Genomic DNA, 16095 nt, shown 5'->3' on the forward strand with positions numbered 1-16095 from the left:
TTTCCTTTCTTAGTACCCATCTTGATTTCATTTCCCTCTTTTCTCCCCAGAGATGAGATAATCATTATGTTGAATTTGTTGTTAATCATTCCTATCTTTGTTTTTATACTCTTACTACATATATACATATCCATAAACAACATTAAATTTTTTTACATGTATCTGTGTTTATATCTGTAACTCTGGTTCATTCCTCTTAATTGCTATATAATGGCCAATTGTATTACCATCCTATAGTTATTTAGCCATCTCCTACTGATGGTCATTTAAGTTACTTCCAGGTTTTTGCTATTATGGGCAGTGCTGCACAGAACACTTTTTTCTCCTTCATGTTTAAAATTAATTTGTTTATCATATGACAGTAGCCCTTGGAGACAGGTGAAAGGCAGGTGTTGTTACTCTCATTTGACAGATGGAAGAACTTAATAAAACATGTATTAGTTACTTGTAGTCAATTCAGTGGCATTTTGCTTTCTGATATTTGTCTGCTCTATTTCCCACCTATTTAACATACTCTCTTATCTAGCCCCATCAAACCCTTCATCCACTTTCTCCCCAAAGCCTGGTAATATTTATAGTCCCGCTTTTAGAAGTTTGTAAATTTCTTGGTATTTATAGCAACAGTTATGAATTAACCTGGGCAGGAACCCTATTTTATGTTTTTTGTATCTAACTCCTATTGTTTACTGGTCTTTTTATTTTAATAGGTTATATACAAGTATAGAAGTGTCATTATGATCTGTATTTGTTTTGATAGGGTTAAATCTGTTTTATGTCCTCAGTATTGCCTGGGATTGTCTAACTCTTAAATCTTAAGCTCTGGCAAACAAATCTTTCATAATAACCTTTCATTTTTCCACATCTCTCATATCCTTGTTCCTACTGTGTACCTGTTTTTCAACTTCATGGACACCCCCAGACTTTTGTTCCCGCCCCCCACCCCGCCTCTCCTAATAGCTCCCTTCTTGATCTTATTTATTTTCTTACTTAGGTTAAGCTTTGTGGTCCATCACATAAAGTAATATTTTTGCTAGCAGTTTCAACTCATTCCTTCCACTGTACTTGTTCAGATCTCCAGCTCAGCTAATTTCTTACAAATTAATTATGCTGCATATTTAATGATTTAAACCATAGCAACTTTTTTTTTAACTACCACCCAGATTTCTACCATTGTTTTATTATGTTTGCTTTTCATATTTGTCCCTCCCTCTATTGATCCATTAATCTATCTTATTCTTTGTGTGTATTTTGAAGTAAATTAGAGATAACGGTTATTGCCCTCACAAATATTTTATCAGGTCTTTCACTAACTGGAATTCGACATTTGTCTACAGTTTTTTCTTTCAGTTTAAAACTTTACAAGGAAATGCACAAATCTAAAGATATCTGAGTTTTGACAAGTGCCTGCACCTGAGTAAACCAAATCCTCAGAAAGATGTAGAACGTCATCATTACCATTACCTCATGCTCTCATGCTCCTTGATGGTCAGTCCTTGTCTATACCATCCTCTGGAAGGAACTACTGTTTAACATCCTTCCAGAGTATCAATAATTACTTTGTCTATTCCAGAACTTCATACAAATGGAGTCATACAATATGTACTTGTTGTGTAACTCTTCTTTTGCTCAGGTTGAGATTGCCCTTCTTTGCTCTATTTTCAAGACTCATTAGTATGTTCTTTTGTTCATCAGTAGTGCTTTTTCTTGCTGAGTAGTCTTCCATTGTATAAATATACTGTATTTTGCTTATCCATTCTCCTACTGATAGACATTTTAAACCATAGCAACTCTATTTGCTCTTTGTCTTTGGTCAGTTTCCAATTTGGCCAACAGGAAAATTTCTGTTCATTCTCCTCAGCACTTACGCCAAATCTATGTCACTCATATCAAACCCATATTTCACCTTTATTCTGTATTTGACCCTTATTCCCCTCAACTTTAGCCTGTCCTCCTTTCTTGAAACTCCGTTAGGCCATTTTGTGTGAACTGTTGTGGTCTGCTACATCTCAGACCAGTCCTTTCCAATTTCTTTTCTTGCATCCTCTTCCTCTTTCTGGTGTTTCTTAGAGTTCTGTTCCTGTTTTTTTTTTTTTTTTTGATTCTGCATGCTTTCCCTGGATAATCCCATCTCACTGATTTTCATTCTTATTCATATGCTGATGGCTCCTAAATCTAAATCTGTAGCCTTGGCATCTTTCTGCTAAATTCCAAATCTGCATATCCAGCAGCCACTGGTAACCTGAATTTGTCTCAAATACCTCAATTTTAACATGTCTGCAATTGATTTTACTCCTTGCTCCTTTTCTTTATTCCTGGAAGGCATAGTCCTCCTTCATTGACCTAAGCTCCCACATCCAATCAGTTATAAATTCTGTTGCTTTTATCTAAATAATTTCATAGCTGTCTCATTCTCACTGCCTTATCTGGTTTTAGTTATGGCTCAACTGATATCTCTGCTCTCATTTTTGCCCAGCTCAAGTGTCTTCCACACTCCTTCTAGTCATCTTTCTAATTACTTGGTGAGGGCTATATGAATATATTCATTCAACTATGTGAGGGCTATATGATAAATTTATTCAATTTATCATCAATTCAGGAAATATTAATTGGATGTCTTCTGTGTGCTAGACACTATTCTAGATAGTGAAGGTGACTAGTGAACAAAATATAGTCTCTGTTCTTATGGAGCTAAAATTCTAGTTGTGGTGGTAGTGGTAGGAGATAAATAAATAGATAATGTCAGATGGTAATGAATGTTAATAAGAAAGAAGAGAGTTAGGTGATAGTGATACAATATGGGGAAGCAGAAGGACTCTATTTTCTATGGAGATGTTGAGGAAGTCCTTTTTAGTAAGGAGCCAGTGAGACAGGAATCTGAATGAAATGAGAGAACAGGTTATACAGGTATCTAGGGAAGAGCAGTCCAGGCAGAAGAAGCAGAGCAACAAGTGCGAAGGCTCTGAAGCGGAAGCATGCTGGTATATTCACAGGACACCAAAGAGGCTGGAGCCAAGTGAGTAAGGGAGAAGGGAAGGAAACAGGATCAGAAGAGGACTGGGAGTGGGTCTTTAGAGCTCTTGACTGACTGAGAACGGAAGCCACTAGAGACTTTTGAGCAGAAGAGACATGATCATGAACACAGGAGTGGCATGTCTTTAAAGGATCACTCTGGCTCTTGTGTGGAGATGGAGATAAACTGGAAGCCGCTCCAGAAGTCCAGGGATGAGGTACTAATGGCTCAGACTGGGTGGCTGCAGTAGAGGAATTGGAAAGTGGTCAGATTCTGGATACATCGCAAAGTAGAATGACAGGAAGTGCTGGTAGGTTGTGAAGTGGATATGAGGGAGAAGGGATTTCAAGGAGGACAGTAAGGTTTTTGGCCTGAGCAACTAGGAGAATGGGATTACCATGTGTGGAAATGGAGAAACTAAGGAGTGGAAATCAAGAGTTTGGTTTTGGGAGCGTTAAAGAGTGAGGGGGGTGTATATGGTGAATTGGCAGTTGGATATACAGATACAGCCATTGATATATTTATATCAATGTTTATACATACATACATACACACACATGCACATATATTTCTGGAATGTGCTTACCTCTCCAAACCTTATCTCCTGTCACAATTCATGCACTCCTCATGCCCCAGCAATGCTAAACACGCCCTGTTCAAACCTCTGTGCCTTTGTTCCCATTTCTTGCTAGAATACTGATGGCCATACTGCCAATACTGGCAAATACTGATTCAGACATCCTGTGTTGAGGGACTTACTCTATGAAGTCTTTCATAACCTCTTCCCCTGAAATAATTAATCCTTCTTTATATCATTTATATATATATATATATATATATATATATATATATATTTTTTTTTTTTTTGTGGTACGCAGGCCTCTCACTGTTGTGGCCTCTCTCGTTGCGGAGCACAGGCTCCGGACGTGCAGGCTCAGCGGCCATGGCTCACGGGCCCGGGCGCTCCACGGCATGTGGGATCTTCCCGGACCGGGGCACGAGCCCGTGTACCCTGCATTGGCAGGTGGACTCTCAACCACTGCGCCACCAGGGAAGCCCCATTTTTATATTTTATATAGGTTTTGATTGCTTTGTATATCACACTGCTGTATTTTGTGTTGTGTTTACAAGTTTTTGCCTCCTTTTGGACTCAAGGATAGAGATCCTGGGTTTTGGGGTCTTTTTCTGTTAAAGCCCTGGCATACTGTAGAATTCCAGTAAATGCCTGCCTGCAATAAGTTTCTGTCATTTGGCTTTATAATCCAAGCCCTGTGAAGAAAATGGTTTGTATCAGAAAATAAAAGATTAATCAGCTTCAGTGTAAGGTTATACATATATATGGCAAACTTAATATCAGTGATAGTTTCTTGGAAACTATTTGATGCATATAACTGCTAAATATCTAGTTGGTGGGAGTCTGAAGGCTTAGAAACTGATGCTGGCAAGAAAATTGAAGATACAGGAAGTTCATGAGAATAGTACTGTCAGTAGTGTATGTCTGCAGCACACGCTTTCTCAAGTCTGGAAAATTGTCAAAATGCAGATTTCTTTGGCCCTAACACAGGCATACTGAAATAGGATTTGAGGTGGTGAGGACCAAGAATTTGTATTTTAAAATGACCTAAGTTTTTCTCATGCACGTCAGTGTTTGAGAATAACTGGAATAGAGAATGCAGTGGATTGGAGAGACATTAGTAGTGGTAGGAAAGAACTAGTTGACATTAGAGACCTTAGGAGGACTTTAATTAATCAATATGGTAAGCAGAGAGTGAATTTTAAATGGGAAGAAAAGATCTAAAACTAAGCCACTTGTAAGGGTTTTTAGTGCTAATCTAACTCAGAACACTTTGGGCCATGCAATTAGGGAAGATTTTTAACTCTTATTTTTAAGAAAGTTCTATTTGAGTCTAGGGTAAATTGAGGACTATATTGTAATTAAACTTTAGAAAGAAGTAACTTTTAGCTACTATTCTGTTGGAGCTTTTTTTTAATGTATATTTATTATATATATATTTTTTAATTTATATTTTGAAATCTTACTCTAAACTGTGTATCCTAAATAAATAGTGTATAAATACACTATTTATTGATGGCTATGCCTGACTACTTTAATGAAGAGTAATCTTTTTGAAGCCAAAACAAAATTAAGTATAAATTTTTCATTTTTTTTGTCAGCTGTGGAAAATCTAGTTTTATGACCCACAAACAAAATATGACCATTTGCATTATTTCTTCCACTTAATTGTATTGTGCTCTAAGGACATAAGAATAAACCACAGGTGCTAAATTTGGAAATCCAAATCATTAGGTTCCCAATAAGTAAAAATGGTTCTCGTCTTGTATTTTTAGGTTCCCAGATTGTGATGAGCCGTATCCTCGACTTGTGGATCTGAATTTAGCTGGAGATCCTACTGAAGGAGCCCCAGTGGCAGTGCAGAGGGACTATGGTTTTTGGTGTCCCCGAGAGTTGAAAATTGATCCTGATCTTGGCTATTCTTTTTTGCACGTGCGTGATTGTTCACCTCCTTGTCCAAATATGTACTTTAGGAGAGAAGAACTTTCATTTGCTCGATATTTCATAGGATTAATTTCAATCATTTGCCTCTCTGCCACATTATTTACTTTTTTAACTTTTTTGATTGATGTCACAAGATTCCGTTATCCTGAAAGACCTATTATATTTTATGCAGTCTGCTACATGATGGTATCGTTAATTTTCTTTATTGGGTTTTTGCTTGAGGACCGAGTAGCCTGCAATGCATCTAGCCCTGCACAGTATAAGGCTTCCACAGTGACACAAGGATCTCATAATAAAGCCTGTACCATGCTTTTTATGGTACTCTATTTTTTTACTATGGCTGGCAGCGTTTGGTGGGTAATTCTTACCATCACATGGTTCTTGGCAGCTGTGCCAAAGTGGGGTAGTGAAGCTATTGAGAAGAAGGCATTGCTATTTCACGCCAGCGCGTGGGGCATCCCTGGAACTCTAACTATCATCCTTTTAGCGATGAATAAAATTGAAGGTGACAATATCAGTGGCGTGTGTTTTGTTGGCCTCTACGATGTTGATTCATTGAGGTATTTTGTTCTTGCACCCCTCTGCCTGTATGTGGTAGTTGGGGTTTCACTTCTCTTAGCCGGCATCATATCCCTAAACAGAGTTCGAATTGAGATTCCATTAGAAAAGGAGAACCAAGATAAACTGGTGAAGTTTATGATCCGGATTGGTGTTTTCAGCATTCTTTATCTTGTACCACTCTTGGTTGTAATTGGATGCTACTTTTATGAGCAAGCTTACCGTGGCATCTGGGAAACAACATGGATACAAGAACGCTGCAGAGAATATCACATTCCATGTCCATATCAGGTAAGGGAAACCTTGTTCTAAATTTCAGAATATGTGACAGTGAAAAGAGCTAATCTTAGCTGATTGTTTTTTTGTTGTTGTTATTTTGTTTTGTTTTTAACTCTTCGTGAACGACCTGTACATTAAAATTTTAAAGTGAAGATAATGAACAAATTGATTGTAGTAAGAATGTCATACACATGTTTCTATAAACATTTTCCTTTTAAAAGATGACTTTTACAAGTCCAAGCTGTGGGCTTTTAAGCACTTTACTTCTGTTATCACAAAATAGTTGCTTGTTGATTATTTAGAAGTCTGCAGGTTTGAGGGGAAGTTGTTGATTAAAAGGCAGTGTCTTTCTGTGGAACTTTTACTGATATTCAGAATAAGGATTGTTTTAACAGTTTTGCAAAAAAAAAAAATAAGACACAGTTGTACAAACAAGTTCATCTCTTAAATAGTCTTGGTTTTTCTTTTTTGCGTACTGAAGTGTTTTACCTTTGAGTTTAAAGAGATCAGGTAATCATAGAATTTTAGATCTAGAGAGAACTTTAGAGATCATTTATTCAGGTTCCCTCTATAATTTAGAGTTCTTAAACATCTGTCTCATTTGAGGCTTAGAATTACTAAGTGACTTGTTCACACTCCGCTTGGATTTAGTTCTAGGAGAGGAGTGGAACAAGGAAAGCAGTTTAGAGGGATTGGTGCTAAGTATTTATCTCTCTCATCTTAAAACCTCTCTAGAACCTATGCTCCTAGCTATTACCCTCTCTTCTTTCTTTTAAGACAAGTTTTCTTGAAAGAATTACCTCCACTTGGTGTCTCATGTTCGTTGTGCTCCAGCTTCCCTGTTCTCGAAGTGCACCAGCCACCCTTTCATCTCCCCCAACCCTTATGTTTTTCTAATACCTTTTAAATACCTTTATTAAAGTACTTCTGCATTATAGATAACTTTTGTTTACTTGTCTCTTTTCCCTACTAGACAGTGAACTCTTTGAAAGCAAGAACTTCTTTTTCATATTTTTTGAAAGCATGTTCTGTAGGTTAGTAGATGATGGCATTGAGAATGTGAATGTGTAGATTGAGAAGCAAAGACTTTTTAAAAATAAATTTATTTATTTCATTTATTTATTTTTGGCTGTGTTGGGTCTTTGTTGCTGCACGCGGGCTTTCTCTAGTTGCGGCGAGCGGGGGCTACTCTTCGTTGCGGTGTGCGGGCTTCTCATTGTGGTGGCTTCTTTTGTTGCAGAGCACGGGCTCTAGGCTCATGGGCTCAGTACTTGTGGCTTGCGGGCTCTAGACCCGCAGGCTCAGTAGTCGTGGTGCATGGGCTTAGTTGCTCCACAGCATGTGGGATCTCCCTGGACCAGGGTTCAAACCCGTGCCCCCTGCATTGGCGGGCAGATTCTTAACCACTGCGCCACCAAGGATGTTCGGAAAGACATTTTTTAAAAAATACATATATTATTTTTATAAATTTATTTATTTGTTTTCATTTTTGGCTGTGTTGGGTCTTTGTTGCTGTGCGTGGGCTTTTTCTAGTTGCGGCGAGTGGGGGCCACTCTTCGTTGTGGTGCGTGGGCTTCTCATTGTCACGGCTTCTCTTGTCATGGAGAGCACGGGCTCTAGACACGCAGGCTTCAGTAGTTGTGGCACATAGGCTCAGTAGTTGTGGCTCGTAGGCTCTACAGCACAAGCTCAGTAGTTGTGGCGCATGGGCTTAGTTGCTCTGTGGCATGTGGGATCTTCCCGGACCAGGGATCGAACCTGTGTCCCCTGCATTGGCGGGCAGATTCTTAACCACTGCGCCACCGGGGAAGCCCCGAAAAGACATTTTTAAGAAATGGTAACAGTGGTACTGCAGACAAGGAGTGTGTGATTAGCACATAATCAATGCTCATAAATATTTGATGACTGAGAATGCCAGTTCCCCCTTTTTTATTTTGTGGTATAAATAGTCCAATACAAAATTAATTTTTATTGTATAAATATTAGCTACTGGCTTTTAAAAAAACCAACTCATAATTGAAAGACCAGAAAAAATGAATAATTGAAATTGTATTACACTTCTTGACAGAATTACTTATTAAAACTCTTAATGTGAGGTTTCAGACCTGAAGCTAAGTAATCAAATTTTGCCCCTAACGAGAGAGAAAGAGATGGTTGAATTACATTGTGCGCTTCTCAATATAAGGTTTCTAGGATTCCAAATATATATTGTCTTAGGGCTATTGAACATAATGTTTGGCTCTGAAATAATGATCTGAAACATACCAAACCTCAAACATGTAAATTAGTAAATTAGAGTAGTTGGGCTGCTACTATTTTCAAGACATTCCTAGAATTCTTTAAGCATCTTTAGAACCAGCTTGAGTTACACAAAAACGTGTGTGTATGCACCTCTTTACAGTCATAGGTTAAAAGTGTTTTTTATTTCCAACTTACAGAAATAATGTTGGATTTCCAACATCCTAAAAAGAATAGAGAATGGTATAATAACAGTAGCATAGTTATTAAGCTGTAAAGTCTGGGTTAGGAATCCTGGCTTCATATCTAACTCTCATTATTTACTAGTTTTATAACCTTAGATCAACTTCATCTCTCTCTACTTCAGTTCCAAAAGAGTAATCATATTAGATACAAATAGTAGTAGAATCTGTCTCCTAGGGTTGTATTTAGGAGTCTACATGCAAACACTTAGAAGAGTGCCTTCTACATAATAAGTGCGCAAATGTTAGCTCTATTATTCATTTTTTTCACTTATTGTTGCTGCTGTTATTGTTATGTATACACACACACATACATACATATATAAATGTTTTTTTAAACCATCCAATACCAAACTTTAGGAAATGCTATATTTGTTTTAAGTTTTTGAGAATATACATGCCGATATGTGTACCACTAACTTGTCCATTTTAACTGCAGTAATCTAATGTATAAATATACTGCTGTTTGTTCACTCATTATTTTGTTGATGGATAGACATATCATTGTTTTGCTGTTGTAATACCTGTCTTCCTTGTACATGACCAAGAATTTCCATGGGCTGTATACCCAAAAGTGTAATTGTGGAATTGTAACATATATGCATCTTCAACTCAAGGGGTTATTTTAATTTACACTCCCAGTATAGAGTATGAATTCCCCATTTCTCCCCATCTTGGTGTTCTCAGGCTTTTAGGTTTTTGCTAACCTTTGAAACAATATCTCAAGTCTATCATGATTTTTATTTCCCTTATTCCTCATAAGGTTCAGTATGTTTTCATATTTTTATTGGCTATTTGGGGTTTCTCTTCTGTGATTTGCCTATTTGTTACTGTTGTCCATTGCTCTGTTAGGTTATTTGCCTTTTGTTGTTATTGTTGTTTTAATTCCTTGTCATTTGTTTGCTTTGCAGGTATCTTATTCTGCTCTGTACCTTGTCTTTTCACTTTGTGTTTTCTTTGCCTTTTGTGTTTTAAGAAATCCTTCCCTGCCTCTCAAAGTCATAAAAATGGTCTGCCATATTTTTTCTAGCGGTTTTTAAAATTTGATGTTTTGATTCATCGCTCTAATCCCTTGAAATTTATTTTTATGTATGTTATGAGTAACATAATTTTATTTTTTCATATGAATAAGCAGTATGCTTTTTGCACCATTTATCAAATAGCCCATCTGAACTGTAATGCAACGGCTATAATATACAAGTTCCATTTTTAGGCTCTCTCTTTTGTGCACTGGTCTGTTTGTATAACCTTGTAACAATTCCACATTTCCTCTACCTTATTCTTCTTCAAAATTATTTTAACCATCTTGGCACTTTTCTATATGAATTTTAGAATAATTTATCCATGAAAAACACTGGATTTTTATTGAAATTGTTTTAGGTTTTAAATGAATCTGGGAGAAATTGCTATCTTTGTAATACTGAGTTTTAGTATCTTTTCATTTCTTTCTTTATGTATGTATTCATTCATTTGTTCATAGGTACCGTACAGTTTTTGTTGCAATTGTGAATGAGGTCTTTTCTATATTACACTTTTCATTTAGTTACTGCTGGTGTACAAGAATGCCACTGATTTTTGCATATTGACCTTATATTGAGCATCCCTGCTACACTCTTCTATTAGTTCTAACTGCATATCAGTTCTCTTAGATATTCTTTGTAGAAATCCTCTTGTCTGCAAATAAGGACAAATTCATATCTTGTTTGCTTTCCAATTCTTATGTTTAATTTAAGATTTTTCCATCTATACTCATGAGTGAGATAGATTGTGATCATTTTTCTTATCTTGCCCTGTCCTTTTCGTTTTCGGTGTCAAGGTTATAACAGCTTCATAAAATGAGGTTTTTTTCTTCTATTCATTGAAACAGTTTTTACAATCAGTAGGGTCTGTCTGCCCTTTGAAAAGGCTGGTATATCCTCCTGTAAAAACCCTCTGTCATGGTATCTTTGAAGTAAGGAGAGAGAAGTTTCATCTTTCTGAACTGAAATTCTGCACCCATTAATCAGTAACTCCCCATTCCTCCCTGCCTCCCAGCCTTTGGCAACCATTATTCTACTTTATGTCTCTGAATTTGACTACTCTGGGTACCTCATATAAGTGGAACTCAAATACTAGAATTTTTCTTTTTAATAAATTTATTTATTTATTTGTTTTTATTTTTGGCTGTATTGGGTCTTCGTTGCTGTGCGCGGGCTTTCTCTAGTTGTGGCGAGCGGCAGCTACTCTTCGTTGAGGTGCACGGGCTTCTCATTGTCGTGGCTTCTCTTGTTGTAGAGCACGGGCTCTAGGAGCGTGGGATTCTGTAGTTGTGTCACGTGGGCTCAGTAGTTGTGGCTCGCGGGCTCTAGAGCACAAGCTCAGTAGTTGTGGCACACAGGCTTAGTTGCTCCGCGGCATGTGGAATCTTCCCGGGCCAGGGGTTGAACCCGTGTCTCCTGCATTGGCAGGAGGATTCTTAACCACTGCGCCACCAGGGAAGCCTTCAAATACTAGAATTTAAATACTAACTTTCATTCAGAATTTTACTTTAGGGGAATCTTATATAGACTTGTGAATTGAGCATTAGAGATGTTAAATTTCTATTTGAAGTAATATCCATACATAATTAAACAAGATTTGCTATTACTGAGCATACCTAAAAGAATGCTTAGCAGGTTCTGATGATAATTCCTAATGAGAAGTTTTTAAAATGTGTTAAGCAATGATGTTATACTTGAGGTAGCCTCCTCAGGTGACTTAGAGAACGTAATATTTGAATATATATTCACTTGAAAATCAGTGAGGTTGCTTTATAGTCATTTCTTATATTACTGAAGCTTTAAAACATTTGAAAAATCAGCTTGTGAGGTAGTTGATCACATTGTTTCAAAATACCAATTGGGTTTAATGTAAATTGCATGTATTTAAGTCCATAATTTGAAGAAAAATGGGCTTGTGTAAAGTATTTTAAAACACTTAAAATGAGTGTCCTTGCTGAAAACAGAAAGTTGCTGTTTGGATTTTAAAATACTTTATACCAACTGTTTTTTCAAGAACAGTCTATTTAAAAAGTGCATATTAAATGAAACTTGAGAAAGTAATATTTAATGCCTGAATCAAGAATTAATTGTGAAATATAGCTTGAGTTTTCAGAATAATGTATATTTTGCAGTTTAAAATCAGTAAAGTTTATTCCTAGACTATGTTTCATCCTATGTGTTAATCATTTATTTATGTATTTATTTATTTATTTTTATGTATTATTTAAATAACACATTAGTAATTTTCCAGGTACTTAGCGTTCTTTTTTTCTTTTTCTTTTTTTTCTTTAAAAGTAGTTCCCTTTATTTATTCAGGGGCTTCTAAGAGGCTCAAAGCATTTTATGAAAGAGTTTACAAGTTTCAAAGTTTGTTGATATTTCTGGAAAACCATTCACATGTAAAATACTGGTTTAAAACATGGGCTTTAAAGTCCTGTCTCTAACACTCTGAGCCTCAGTTTCCTCGTGTAAAATGTAGGAAATAATATGTTAAATATAATAATATCTACCTCATGGGTGGCAGAGAAGATTAAATGAGAAAATAAACTTAAACCTCCTACTAGAGTGCCTTGCACAAAGAAAAATTTCAGTATTCTGTTGTTACAAGTACATAATTCCTGAGGTTTAAAAAAGGATTGTTCTTAAACTCTGTACTAGAATCATCATTTTTTTCTTTAAACATTGATTTTCAAAAAAACATATTTCCTTTCCTAAAGTGCCCCTTCATTTTTTTTCCATCTCTTTTCATCCATCTAATCCAATGCTGTATGTCTCAAGGAATTTTGATACTAGAACCTGTGTTTCAAAATATAAATAAATGTGTTAGCATAACAGAAGCAGCCTAGCTAAACTGTCAAATTCATATTAGAGCCATTTGTAGAATTGGAAAAAAATTATTTGTGTAGAAAACAAACAAAAAAACATTATTTGTATTCTTTCAGCCACACAAGGCAACCCATCTGTTGTTTATCTAATCTTGATTCAGAAATGTACAAAAACAGCAGAATAACATCAAATCTAACTTAACAATTTTAGCTTCACTTTCTGATAAGAGTGTTTCCCTTTACCAGACAATTCCAAAAGGAATCAGCATTGTTTATGAAAGGACCATAAGGAAATGGGTATGTTTTGCAGTTCCAACATTACTGACAACAAATAATTCTGTATAAAATATATAGTACATACTACTAATCTTTTTTTTTCTGCTACTAATCTTTAAAGTGGTAAATATCCTGCCTGTGACTTCCTAGCACCAAATTAATTTTTCCTCAAAATTTTTTAGTGTCTGTAATAGAGGGAAAGAGTGAGAATTCCTGAAAAAATATTCTAAGTCTCTTGTAGGAAAATATTTTAAAATATTACATTTTAGAAATATAGAATATTAAAGAAATTTATTTTAAAAACTATTCATACTATTATGTACAGGTTGTAAAATGCTGTCAAATGGCACTTTTGGATAAATATTAATTTTTTTTTTTTTTTTGTGCTGTACGCGGGCCTCTCACTGTTGTGGTCTCTCCCGTTGCGGAGCACAGGCTCCGGACGTGCAGGCTCAGCGGCCATGGCTCATGGGCCCAGCCGCTCCGCGGCATGTGGGATCTTCCCAGACCGGGGCATTAACCCGTATCCCCTGTATCAGCAGGCGGACTCTCAACCACTGCGCCACCAGGGAAGACCAAATATTAATATTTTAAAACATACAAGGTGCTATTATCTTGGTGTCTGATAAACAGAATAAATAGCCTAAGCCATGAGTTCAATTTAAGTCTTAACTGCAGATATATCTGGTATAAAATAGTTTACACATGTTTAGGAAAAAATTCAATGTACTTGCTACAGTCTACAGCAGGGCACAGCAGACTTCCTCTGTAAGGTCATATAGTAAATATTTTAGGCTTTGCCAGCCATGTGGTTTTTTTTGGAACTACTCAGCTCTGCTGGTGTAATGCACAAGCAGCCATAGACAATATGTAAACAAATGGAAGTATTCCAATAAAGCTTTGTTTACAGTAACGTAATTGGGGCGAATTTGGTTTGTAGGTTGTAGTTTGCCAACCCGTGAACTACAGCAAGCATTATTCTCTATCACCTTTGAGAATTCCTTCATAACAGTGGTTCTCTATTACCTTTGAGAATTCTTTCATAACCTCTGGCACTTTTCTGTCCCATGGAAATTGTCACTGTTTCATTCTCATTACTGAGTTTTGAGGATCATCATTTTACTGTATCACATAATGGTATTAAAAATATTCAATACGGGGCTTCCCTGGTGGCGCAGTGGTTGAGAGTCCGCCTGCCGATGCAGGGGACACGGGTTCGTGCCCCAGTCCGGGAGGATCCCACATGCCGCGGAGCGGCTGGGCCCGTGAGCCGTGGCCGCTGAGCCTGCGCGTCTGGGGCCTGTGCTCCGCGACGGGAGAGGCCACAGCAGTGAGAGGCCCACGTACCACACACACAAAAAAATATTCAATAAAATCTGGTATTATATCATGATAATAAAATAAATTCTAGTATATCACTATAATAAAGACATGCCAAAAAATCTTATTTCCAGTTGTCTTTGAAGTCATCACCACACCAGTTTAAAGAAATAATTTGAGTAGTTTATGGGAATAGTAAAATAGAAGCAATAATCCGAGAAGCTTCTAGTTATTAAGTATGTACTATGTATCAGGTCCTGTACTTAGCAAATTTATACACATTATTTCCTTTAATCTTAACAATAGCCCACTAAGTTAGATTGTATTCAGTTTTATAAATGAGGAACTGAGTCTCATAAATATATAGAACCTATCCAAATTCTTTTTTTTTTTTTTTTTTTTTTGGCTGTGTTGGGTCTTTGTTACTGCGTGCAGGCTTTCTCTAGTTGCAGCGAGCGGGGGCTCCTCTTCATTGCAGTTTGAGGGCTTCTCATTGCAGTGGCTTCTCTTGTTGTGGAGCACAGGCTCTAGGCACATGGGCTCAATAGTTTTGGCATGTGGGCTCAGTAGTTGTGGCTCGTGGGCTCTAGAGCGCAAGCTCAGTAGTTGTGGAGCACAGGCTTAGTTGCTCCACGGCATGTGGGATCTTCCCGGACCAGGGCTCGAACTGTTGTCCCCTGCATTGGCAGGCGGATTCTTAACCAGTGCACCACCATGGAAGCCCCAACCTATCCAAATTCTTACAGTAAGTGCTAGAGCTGGGGTGTGAATTGTATTTCTGATTCCAGAGACTACTAACCACCTACCTCATTATGTCAAATGTGAAATCTTCCATTTTATTTCCTCTACTGAATCACAAACATTCTATCAGTGACTTTTTAAGCTGTGTTAAGGTCATTGAGTTCATTAATACTGTAAGTTTGCTGAAGGAAGAGCTAAGAAGTTTGTCTTAAAGTAGAACATTAGGAAAATAATAAAATACACTCAGGTTTCTTCAGACATTATGACTTCTGACAATATGTCTGACTAGGAGCATCAACAATTAAAGTTTGAACCAGTAAAATCTGGAAAGAACACACTCTTTGAGACATCACAGGTCTTTCATACTCTTTGGGGAGATTTCCAAAGAGTCCTCCAATTCAAAAATTATTATGCATTGGAACCAGCACAATAAGGAGCTAGGGCTCGTCAAACGGAGTCAGTTAGGTGGATGAGACGGGAAAGGTAACTGAAGTGTGGTTGCTGTTGGCAGAAGTTGAGACTTGGGCCAGCTGGGAAGTTGAGAAAGGGAGCCAGACCTCCCTTGCTAGTCTAAATCATCAGGGTCATAGGCTGAAGTGTTTGCAGGTTAGTTGTACCTCCTGGCAATCAGCTGGAACAAATTCTTTCTCCAGGATTCCCACAGACTGGTTAACCAAATAGTTCACAATATAAAGACACCAAACACATGAGAAAACAAGCCACTATGACTGAGAGTCATTGGATATAGCAACATCAAGCTTAGAACTGTAGATACTGAAATTGTCAAAACTGAATACTAGAATAGGTAAGTGTGTAACATTTATGGAAATAACAGATACAGTCACAAAGATTACAAATCTACCAGAAACTACTTGGAATAGAAGATTTTTAAAAAATTAAGTATCTAGAAAGATAATTTTTGAAATATACTCAATTGATGAATTTCTGAAATATAAAACAGCAGTTTAGACTGCTGTTTGAAGAGAAATTTAATGAACTAGTAGTAGGTGAAAATAAAGGTATCCAGAACGCAGTAAGAGAGACAAGGAAAATATGAAAGTGATGTTAA

At 36.9% G+C, this 16095-nt stretch overlaps 1 protein-coding gene across 3 annotated transcripts in view; it reads left to right on the forward strand.

Moving 5' to 3' along the window:
• Positions 1–16095, forward strand: part of FZD3 (frizzled class receptor 3) — a gene marked incomplete at its 5' end in the record, with an annotated part of 87081 nt that overhangs the window by 20542 nt on the left and 50444 nt on the right. For 2 of the 3 annotated variants that reach the window (XM_079707091.1, XM_079707092.1), the window contains one exon: positions 5360–6377. In XM_079707091.1, the coding sequence (XP_079563217.1) occupies positions 5360–6377 (1018 nt within the window). The remainder of the gene's footprint in view (positions 1–5359; positions 6378–16095) is intronic. The other variant, XM_079707093.1, reaches the window with a different exon arrangement.

This window comes from Hyperoodon ampullatus (assembly GCF_949752795.1).
Source record: "Hyperoodon ampullatus genome assembly, chromosome: 6".
In the NCBI taxonomy this organism is placed as follows: Eukaryota; Metazoa; Chordata; class Mammalia; order Artiodactyla; family Ziphiidae; genus Hyperoodon; species Hyperoodon ampullatus.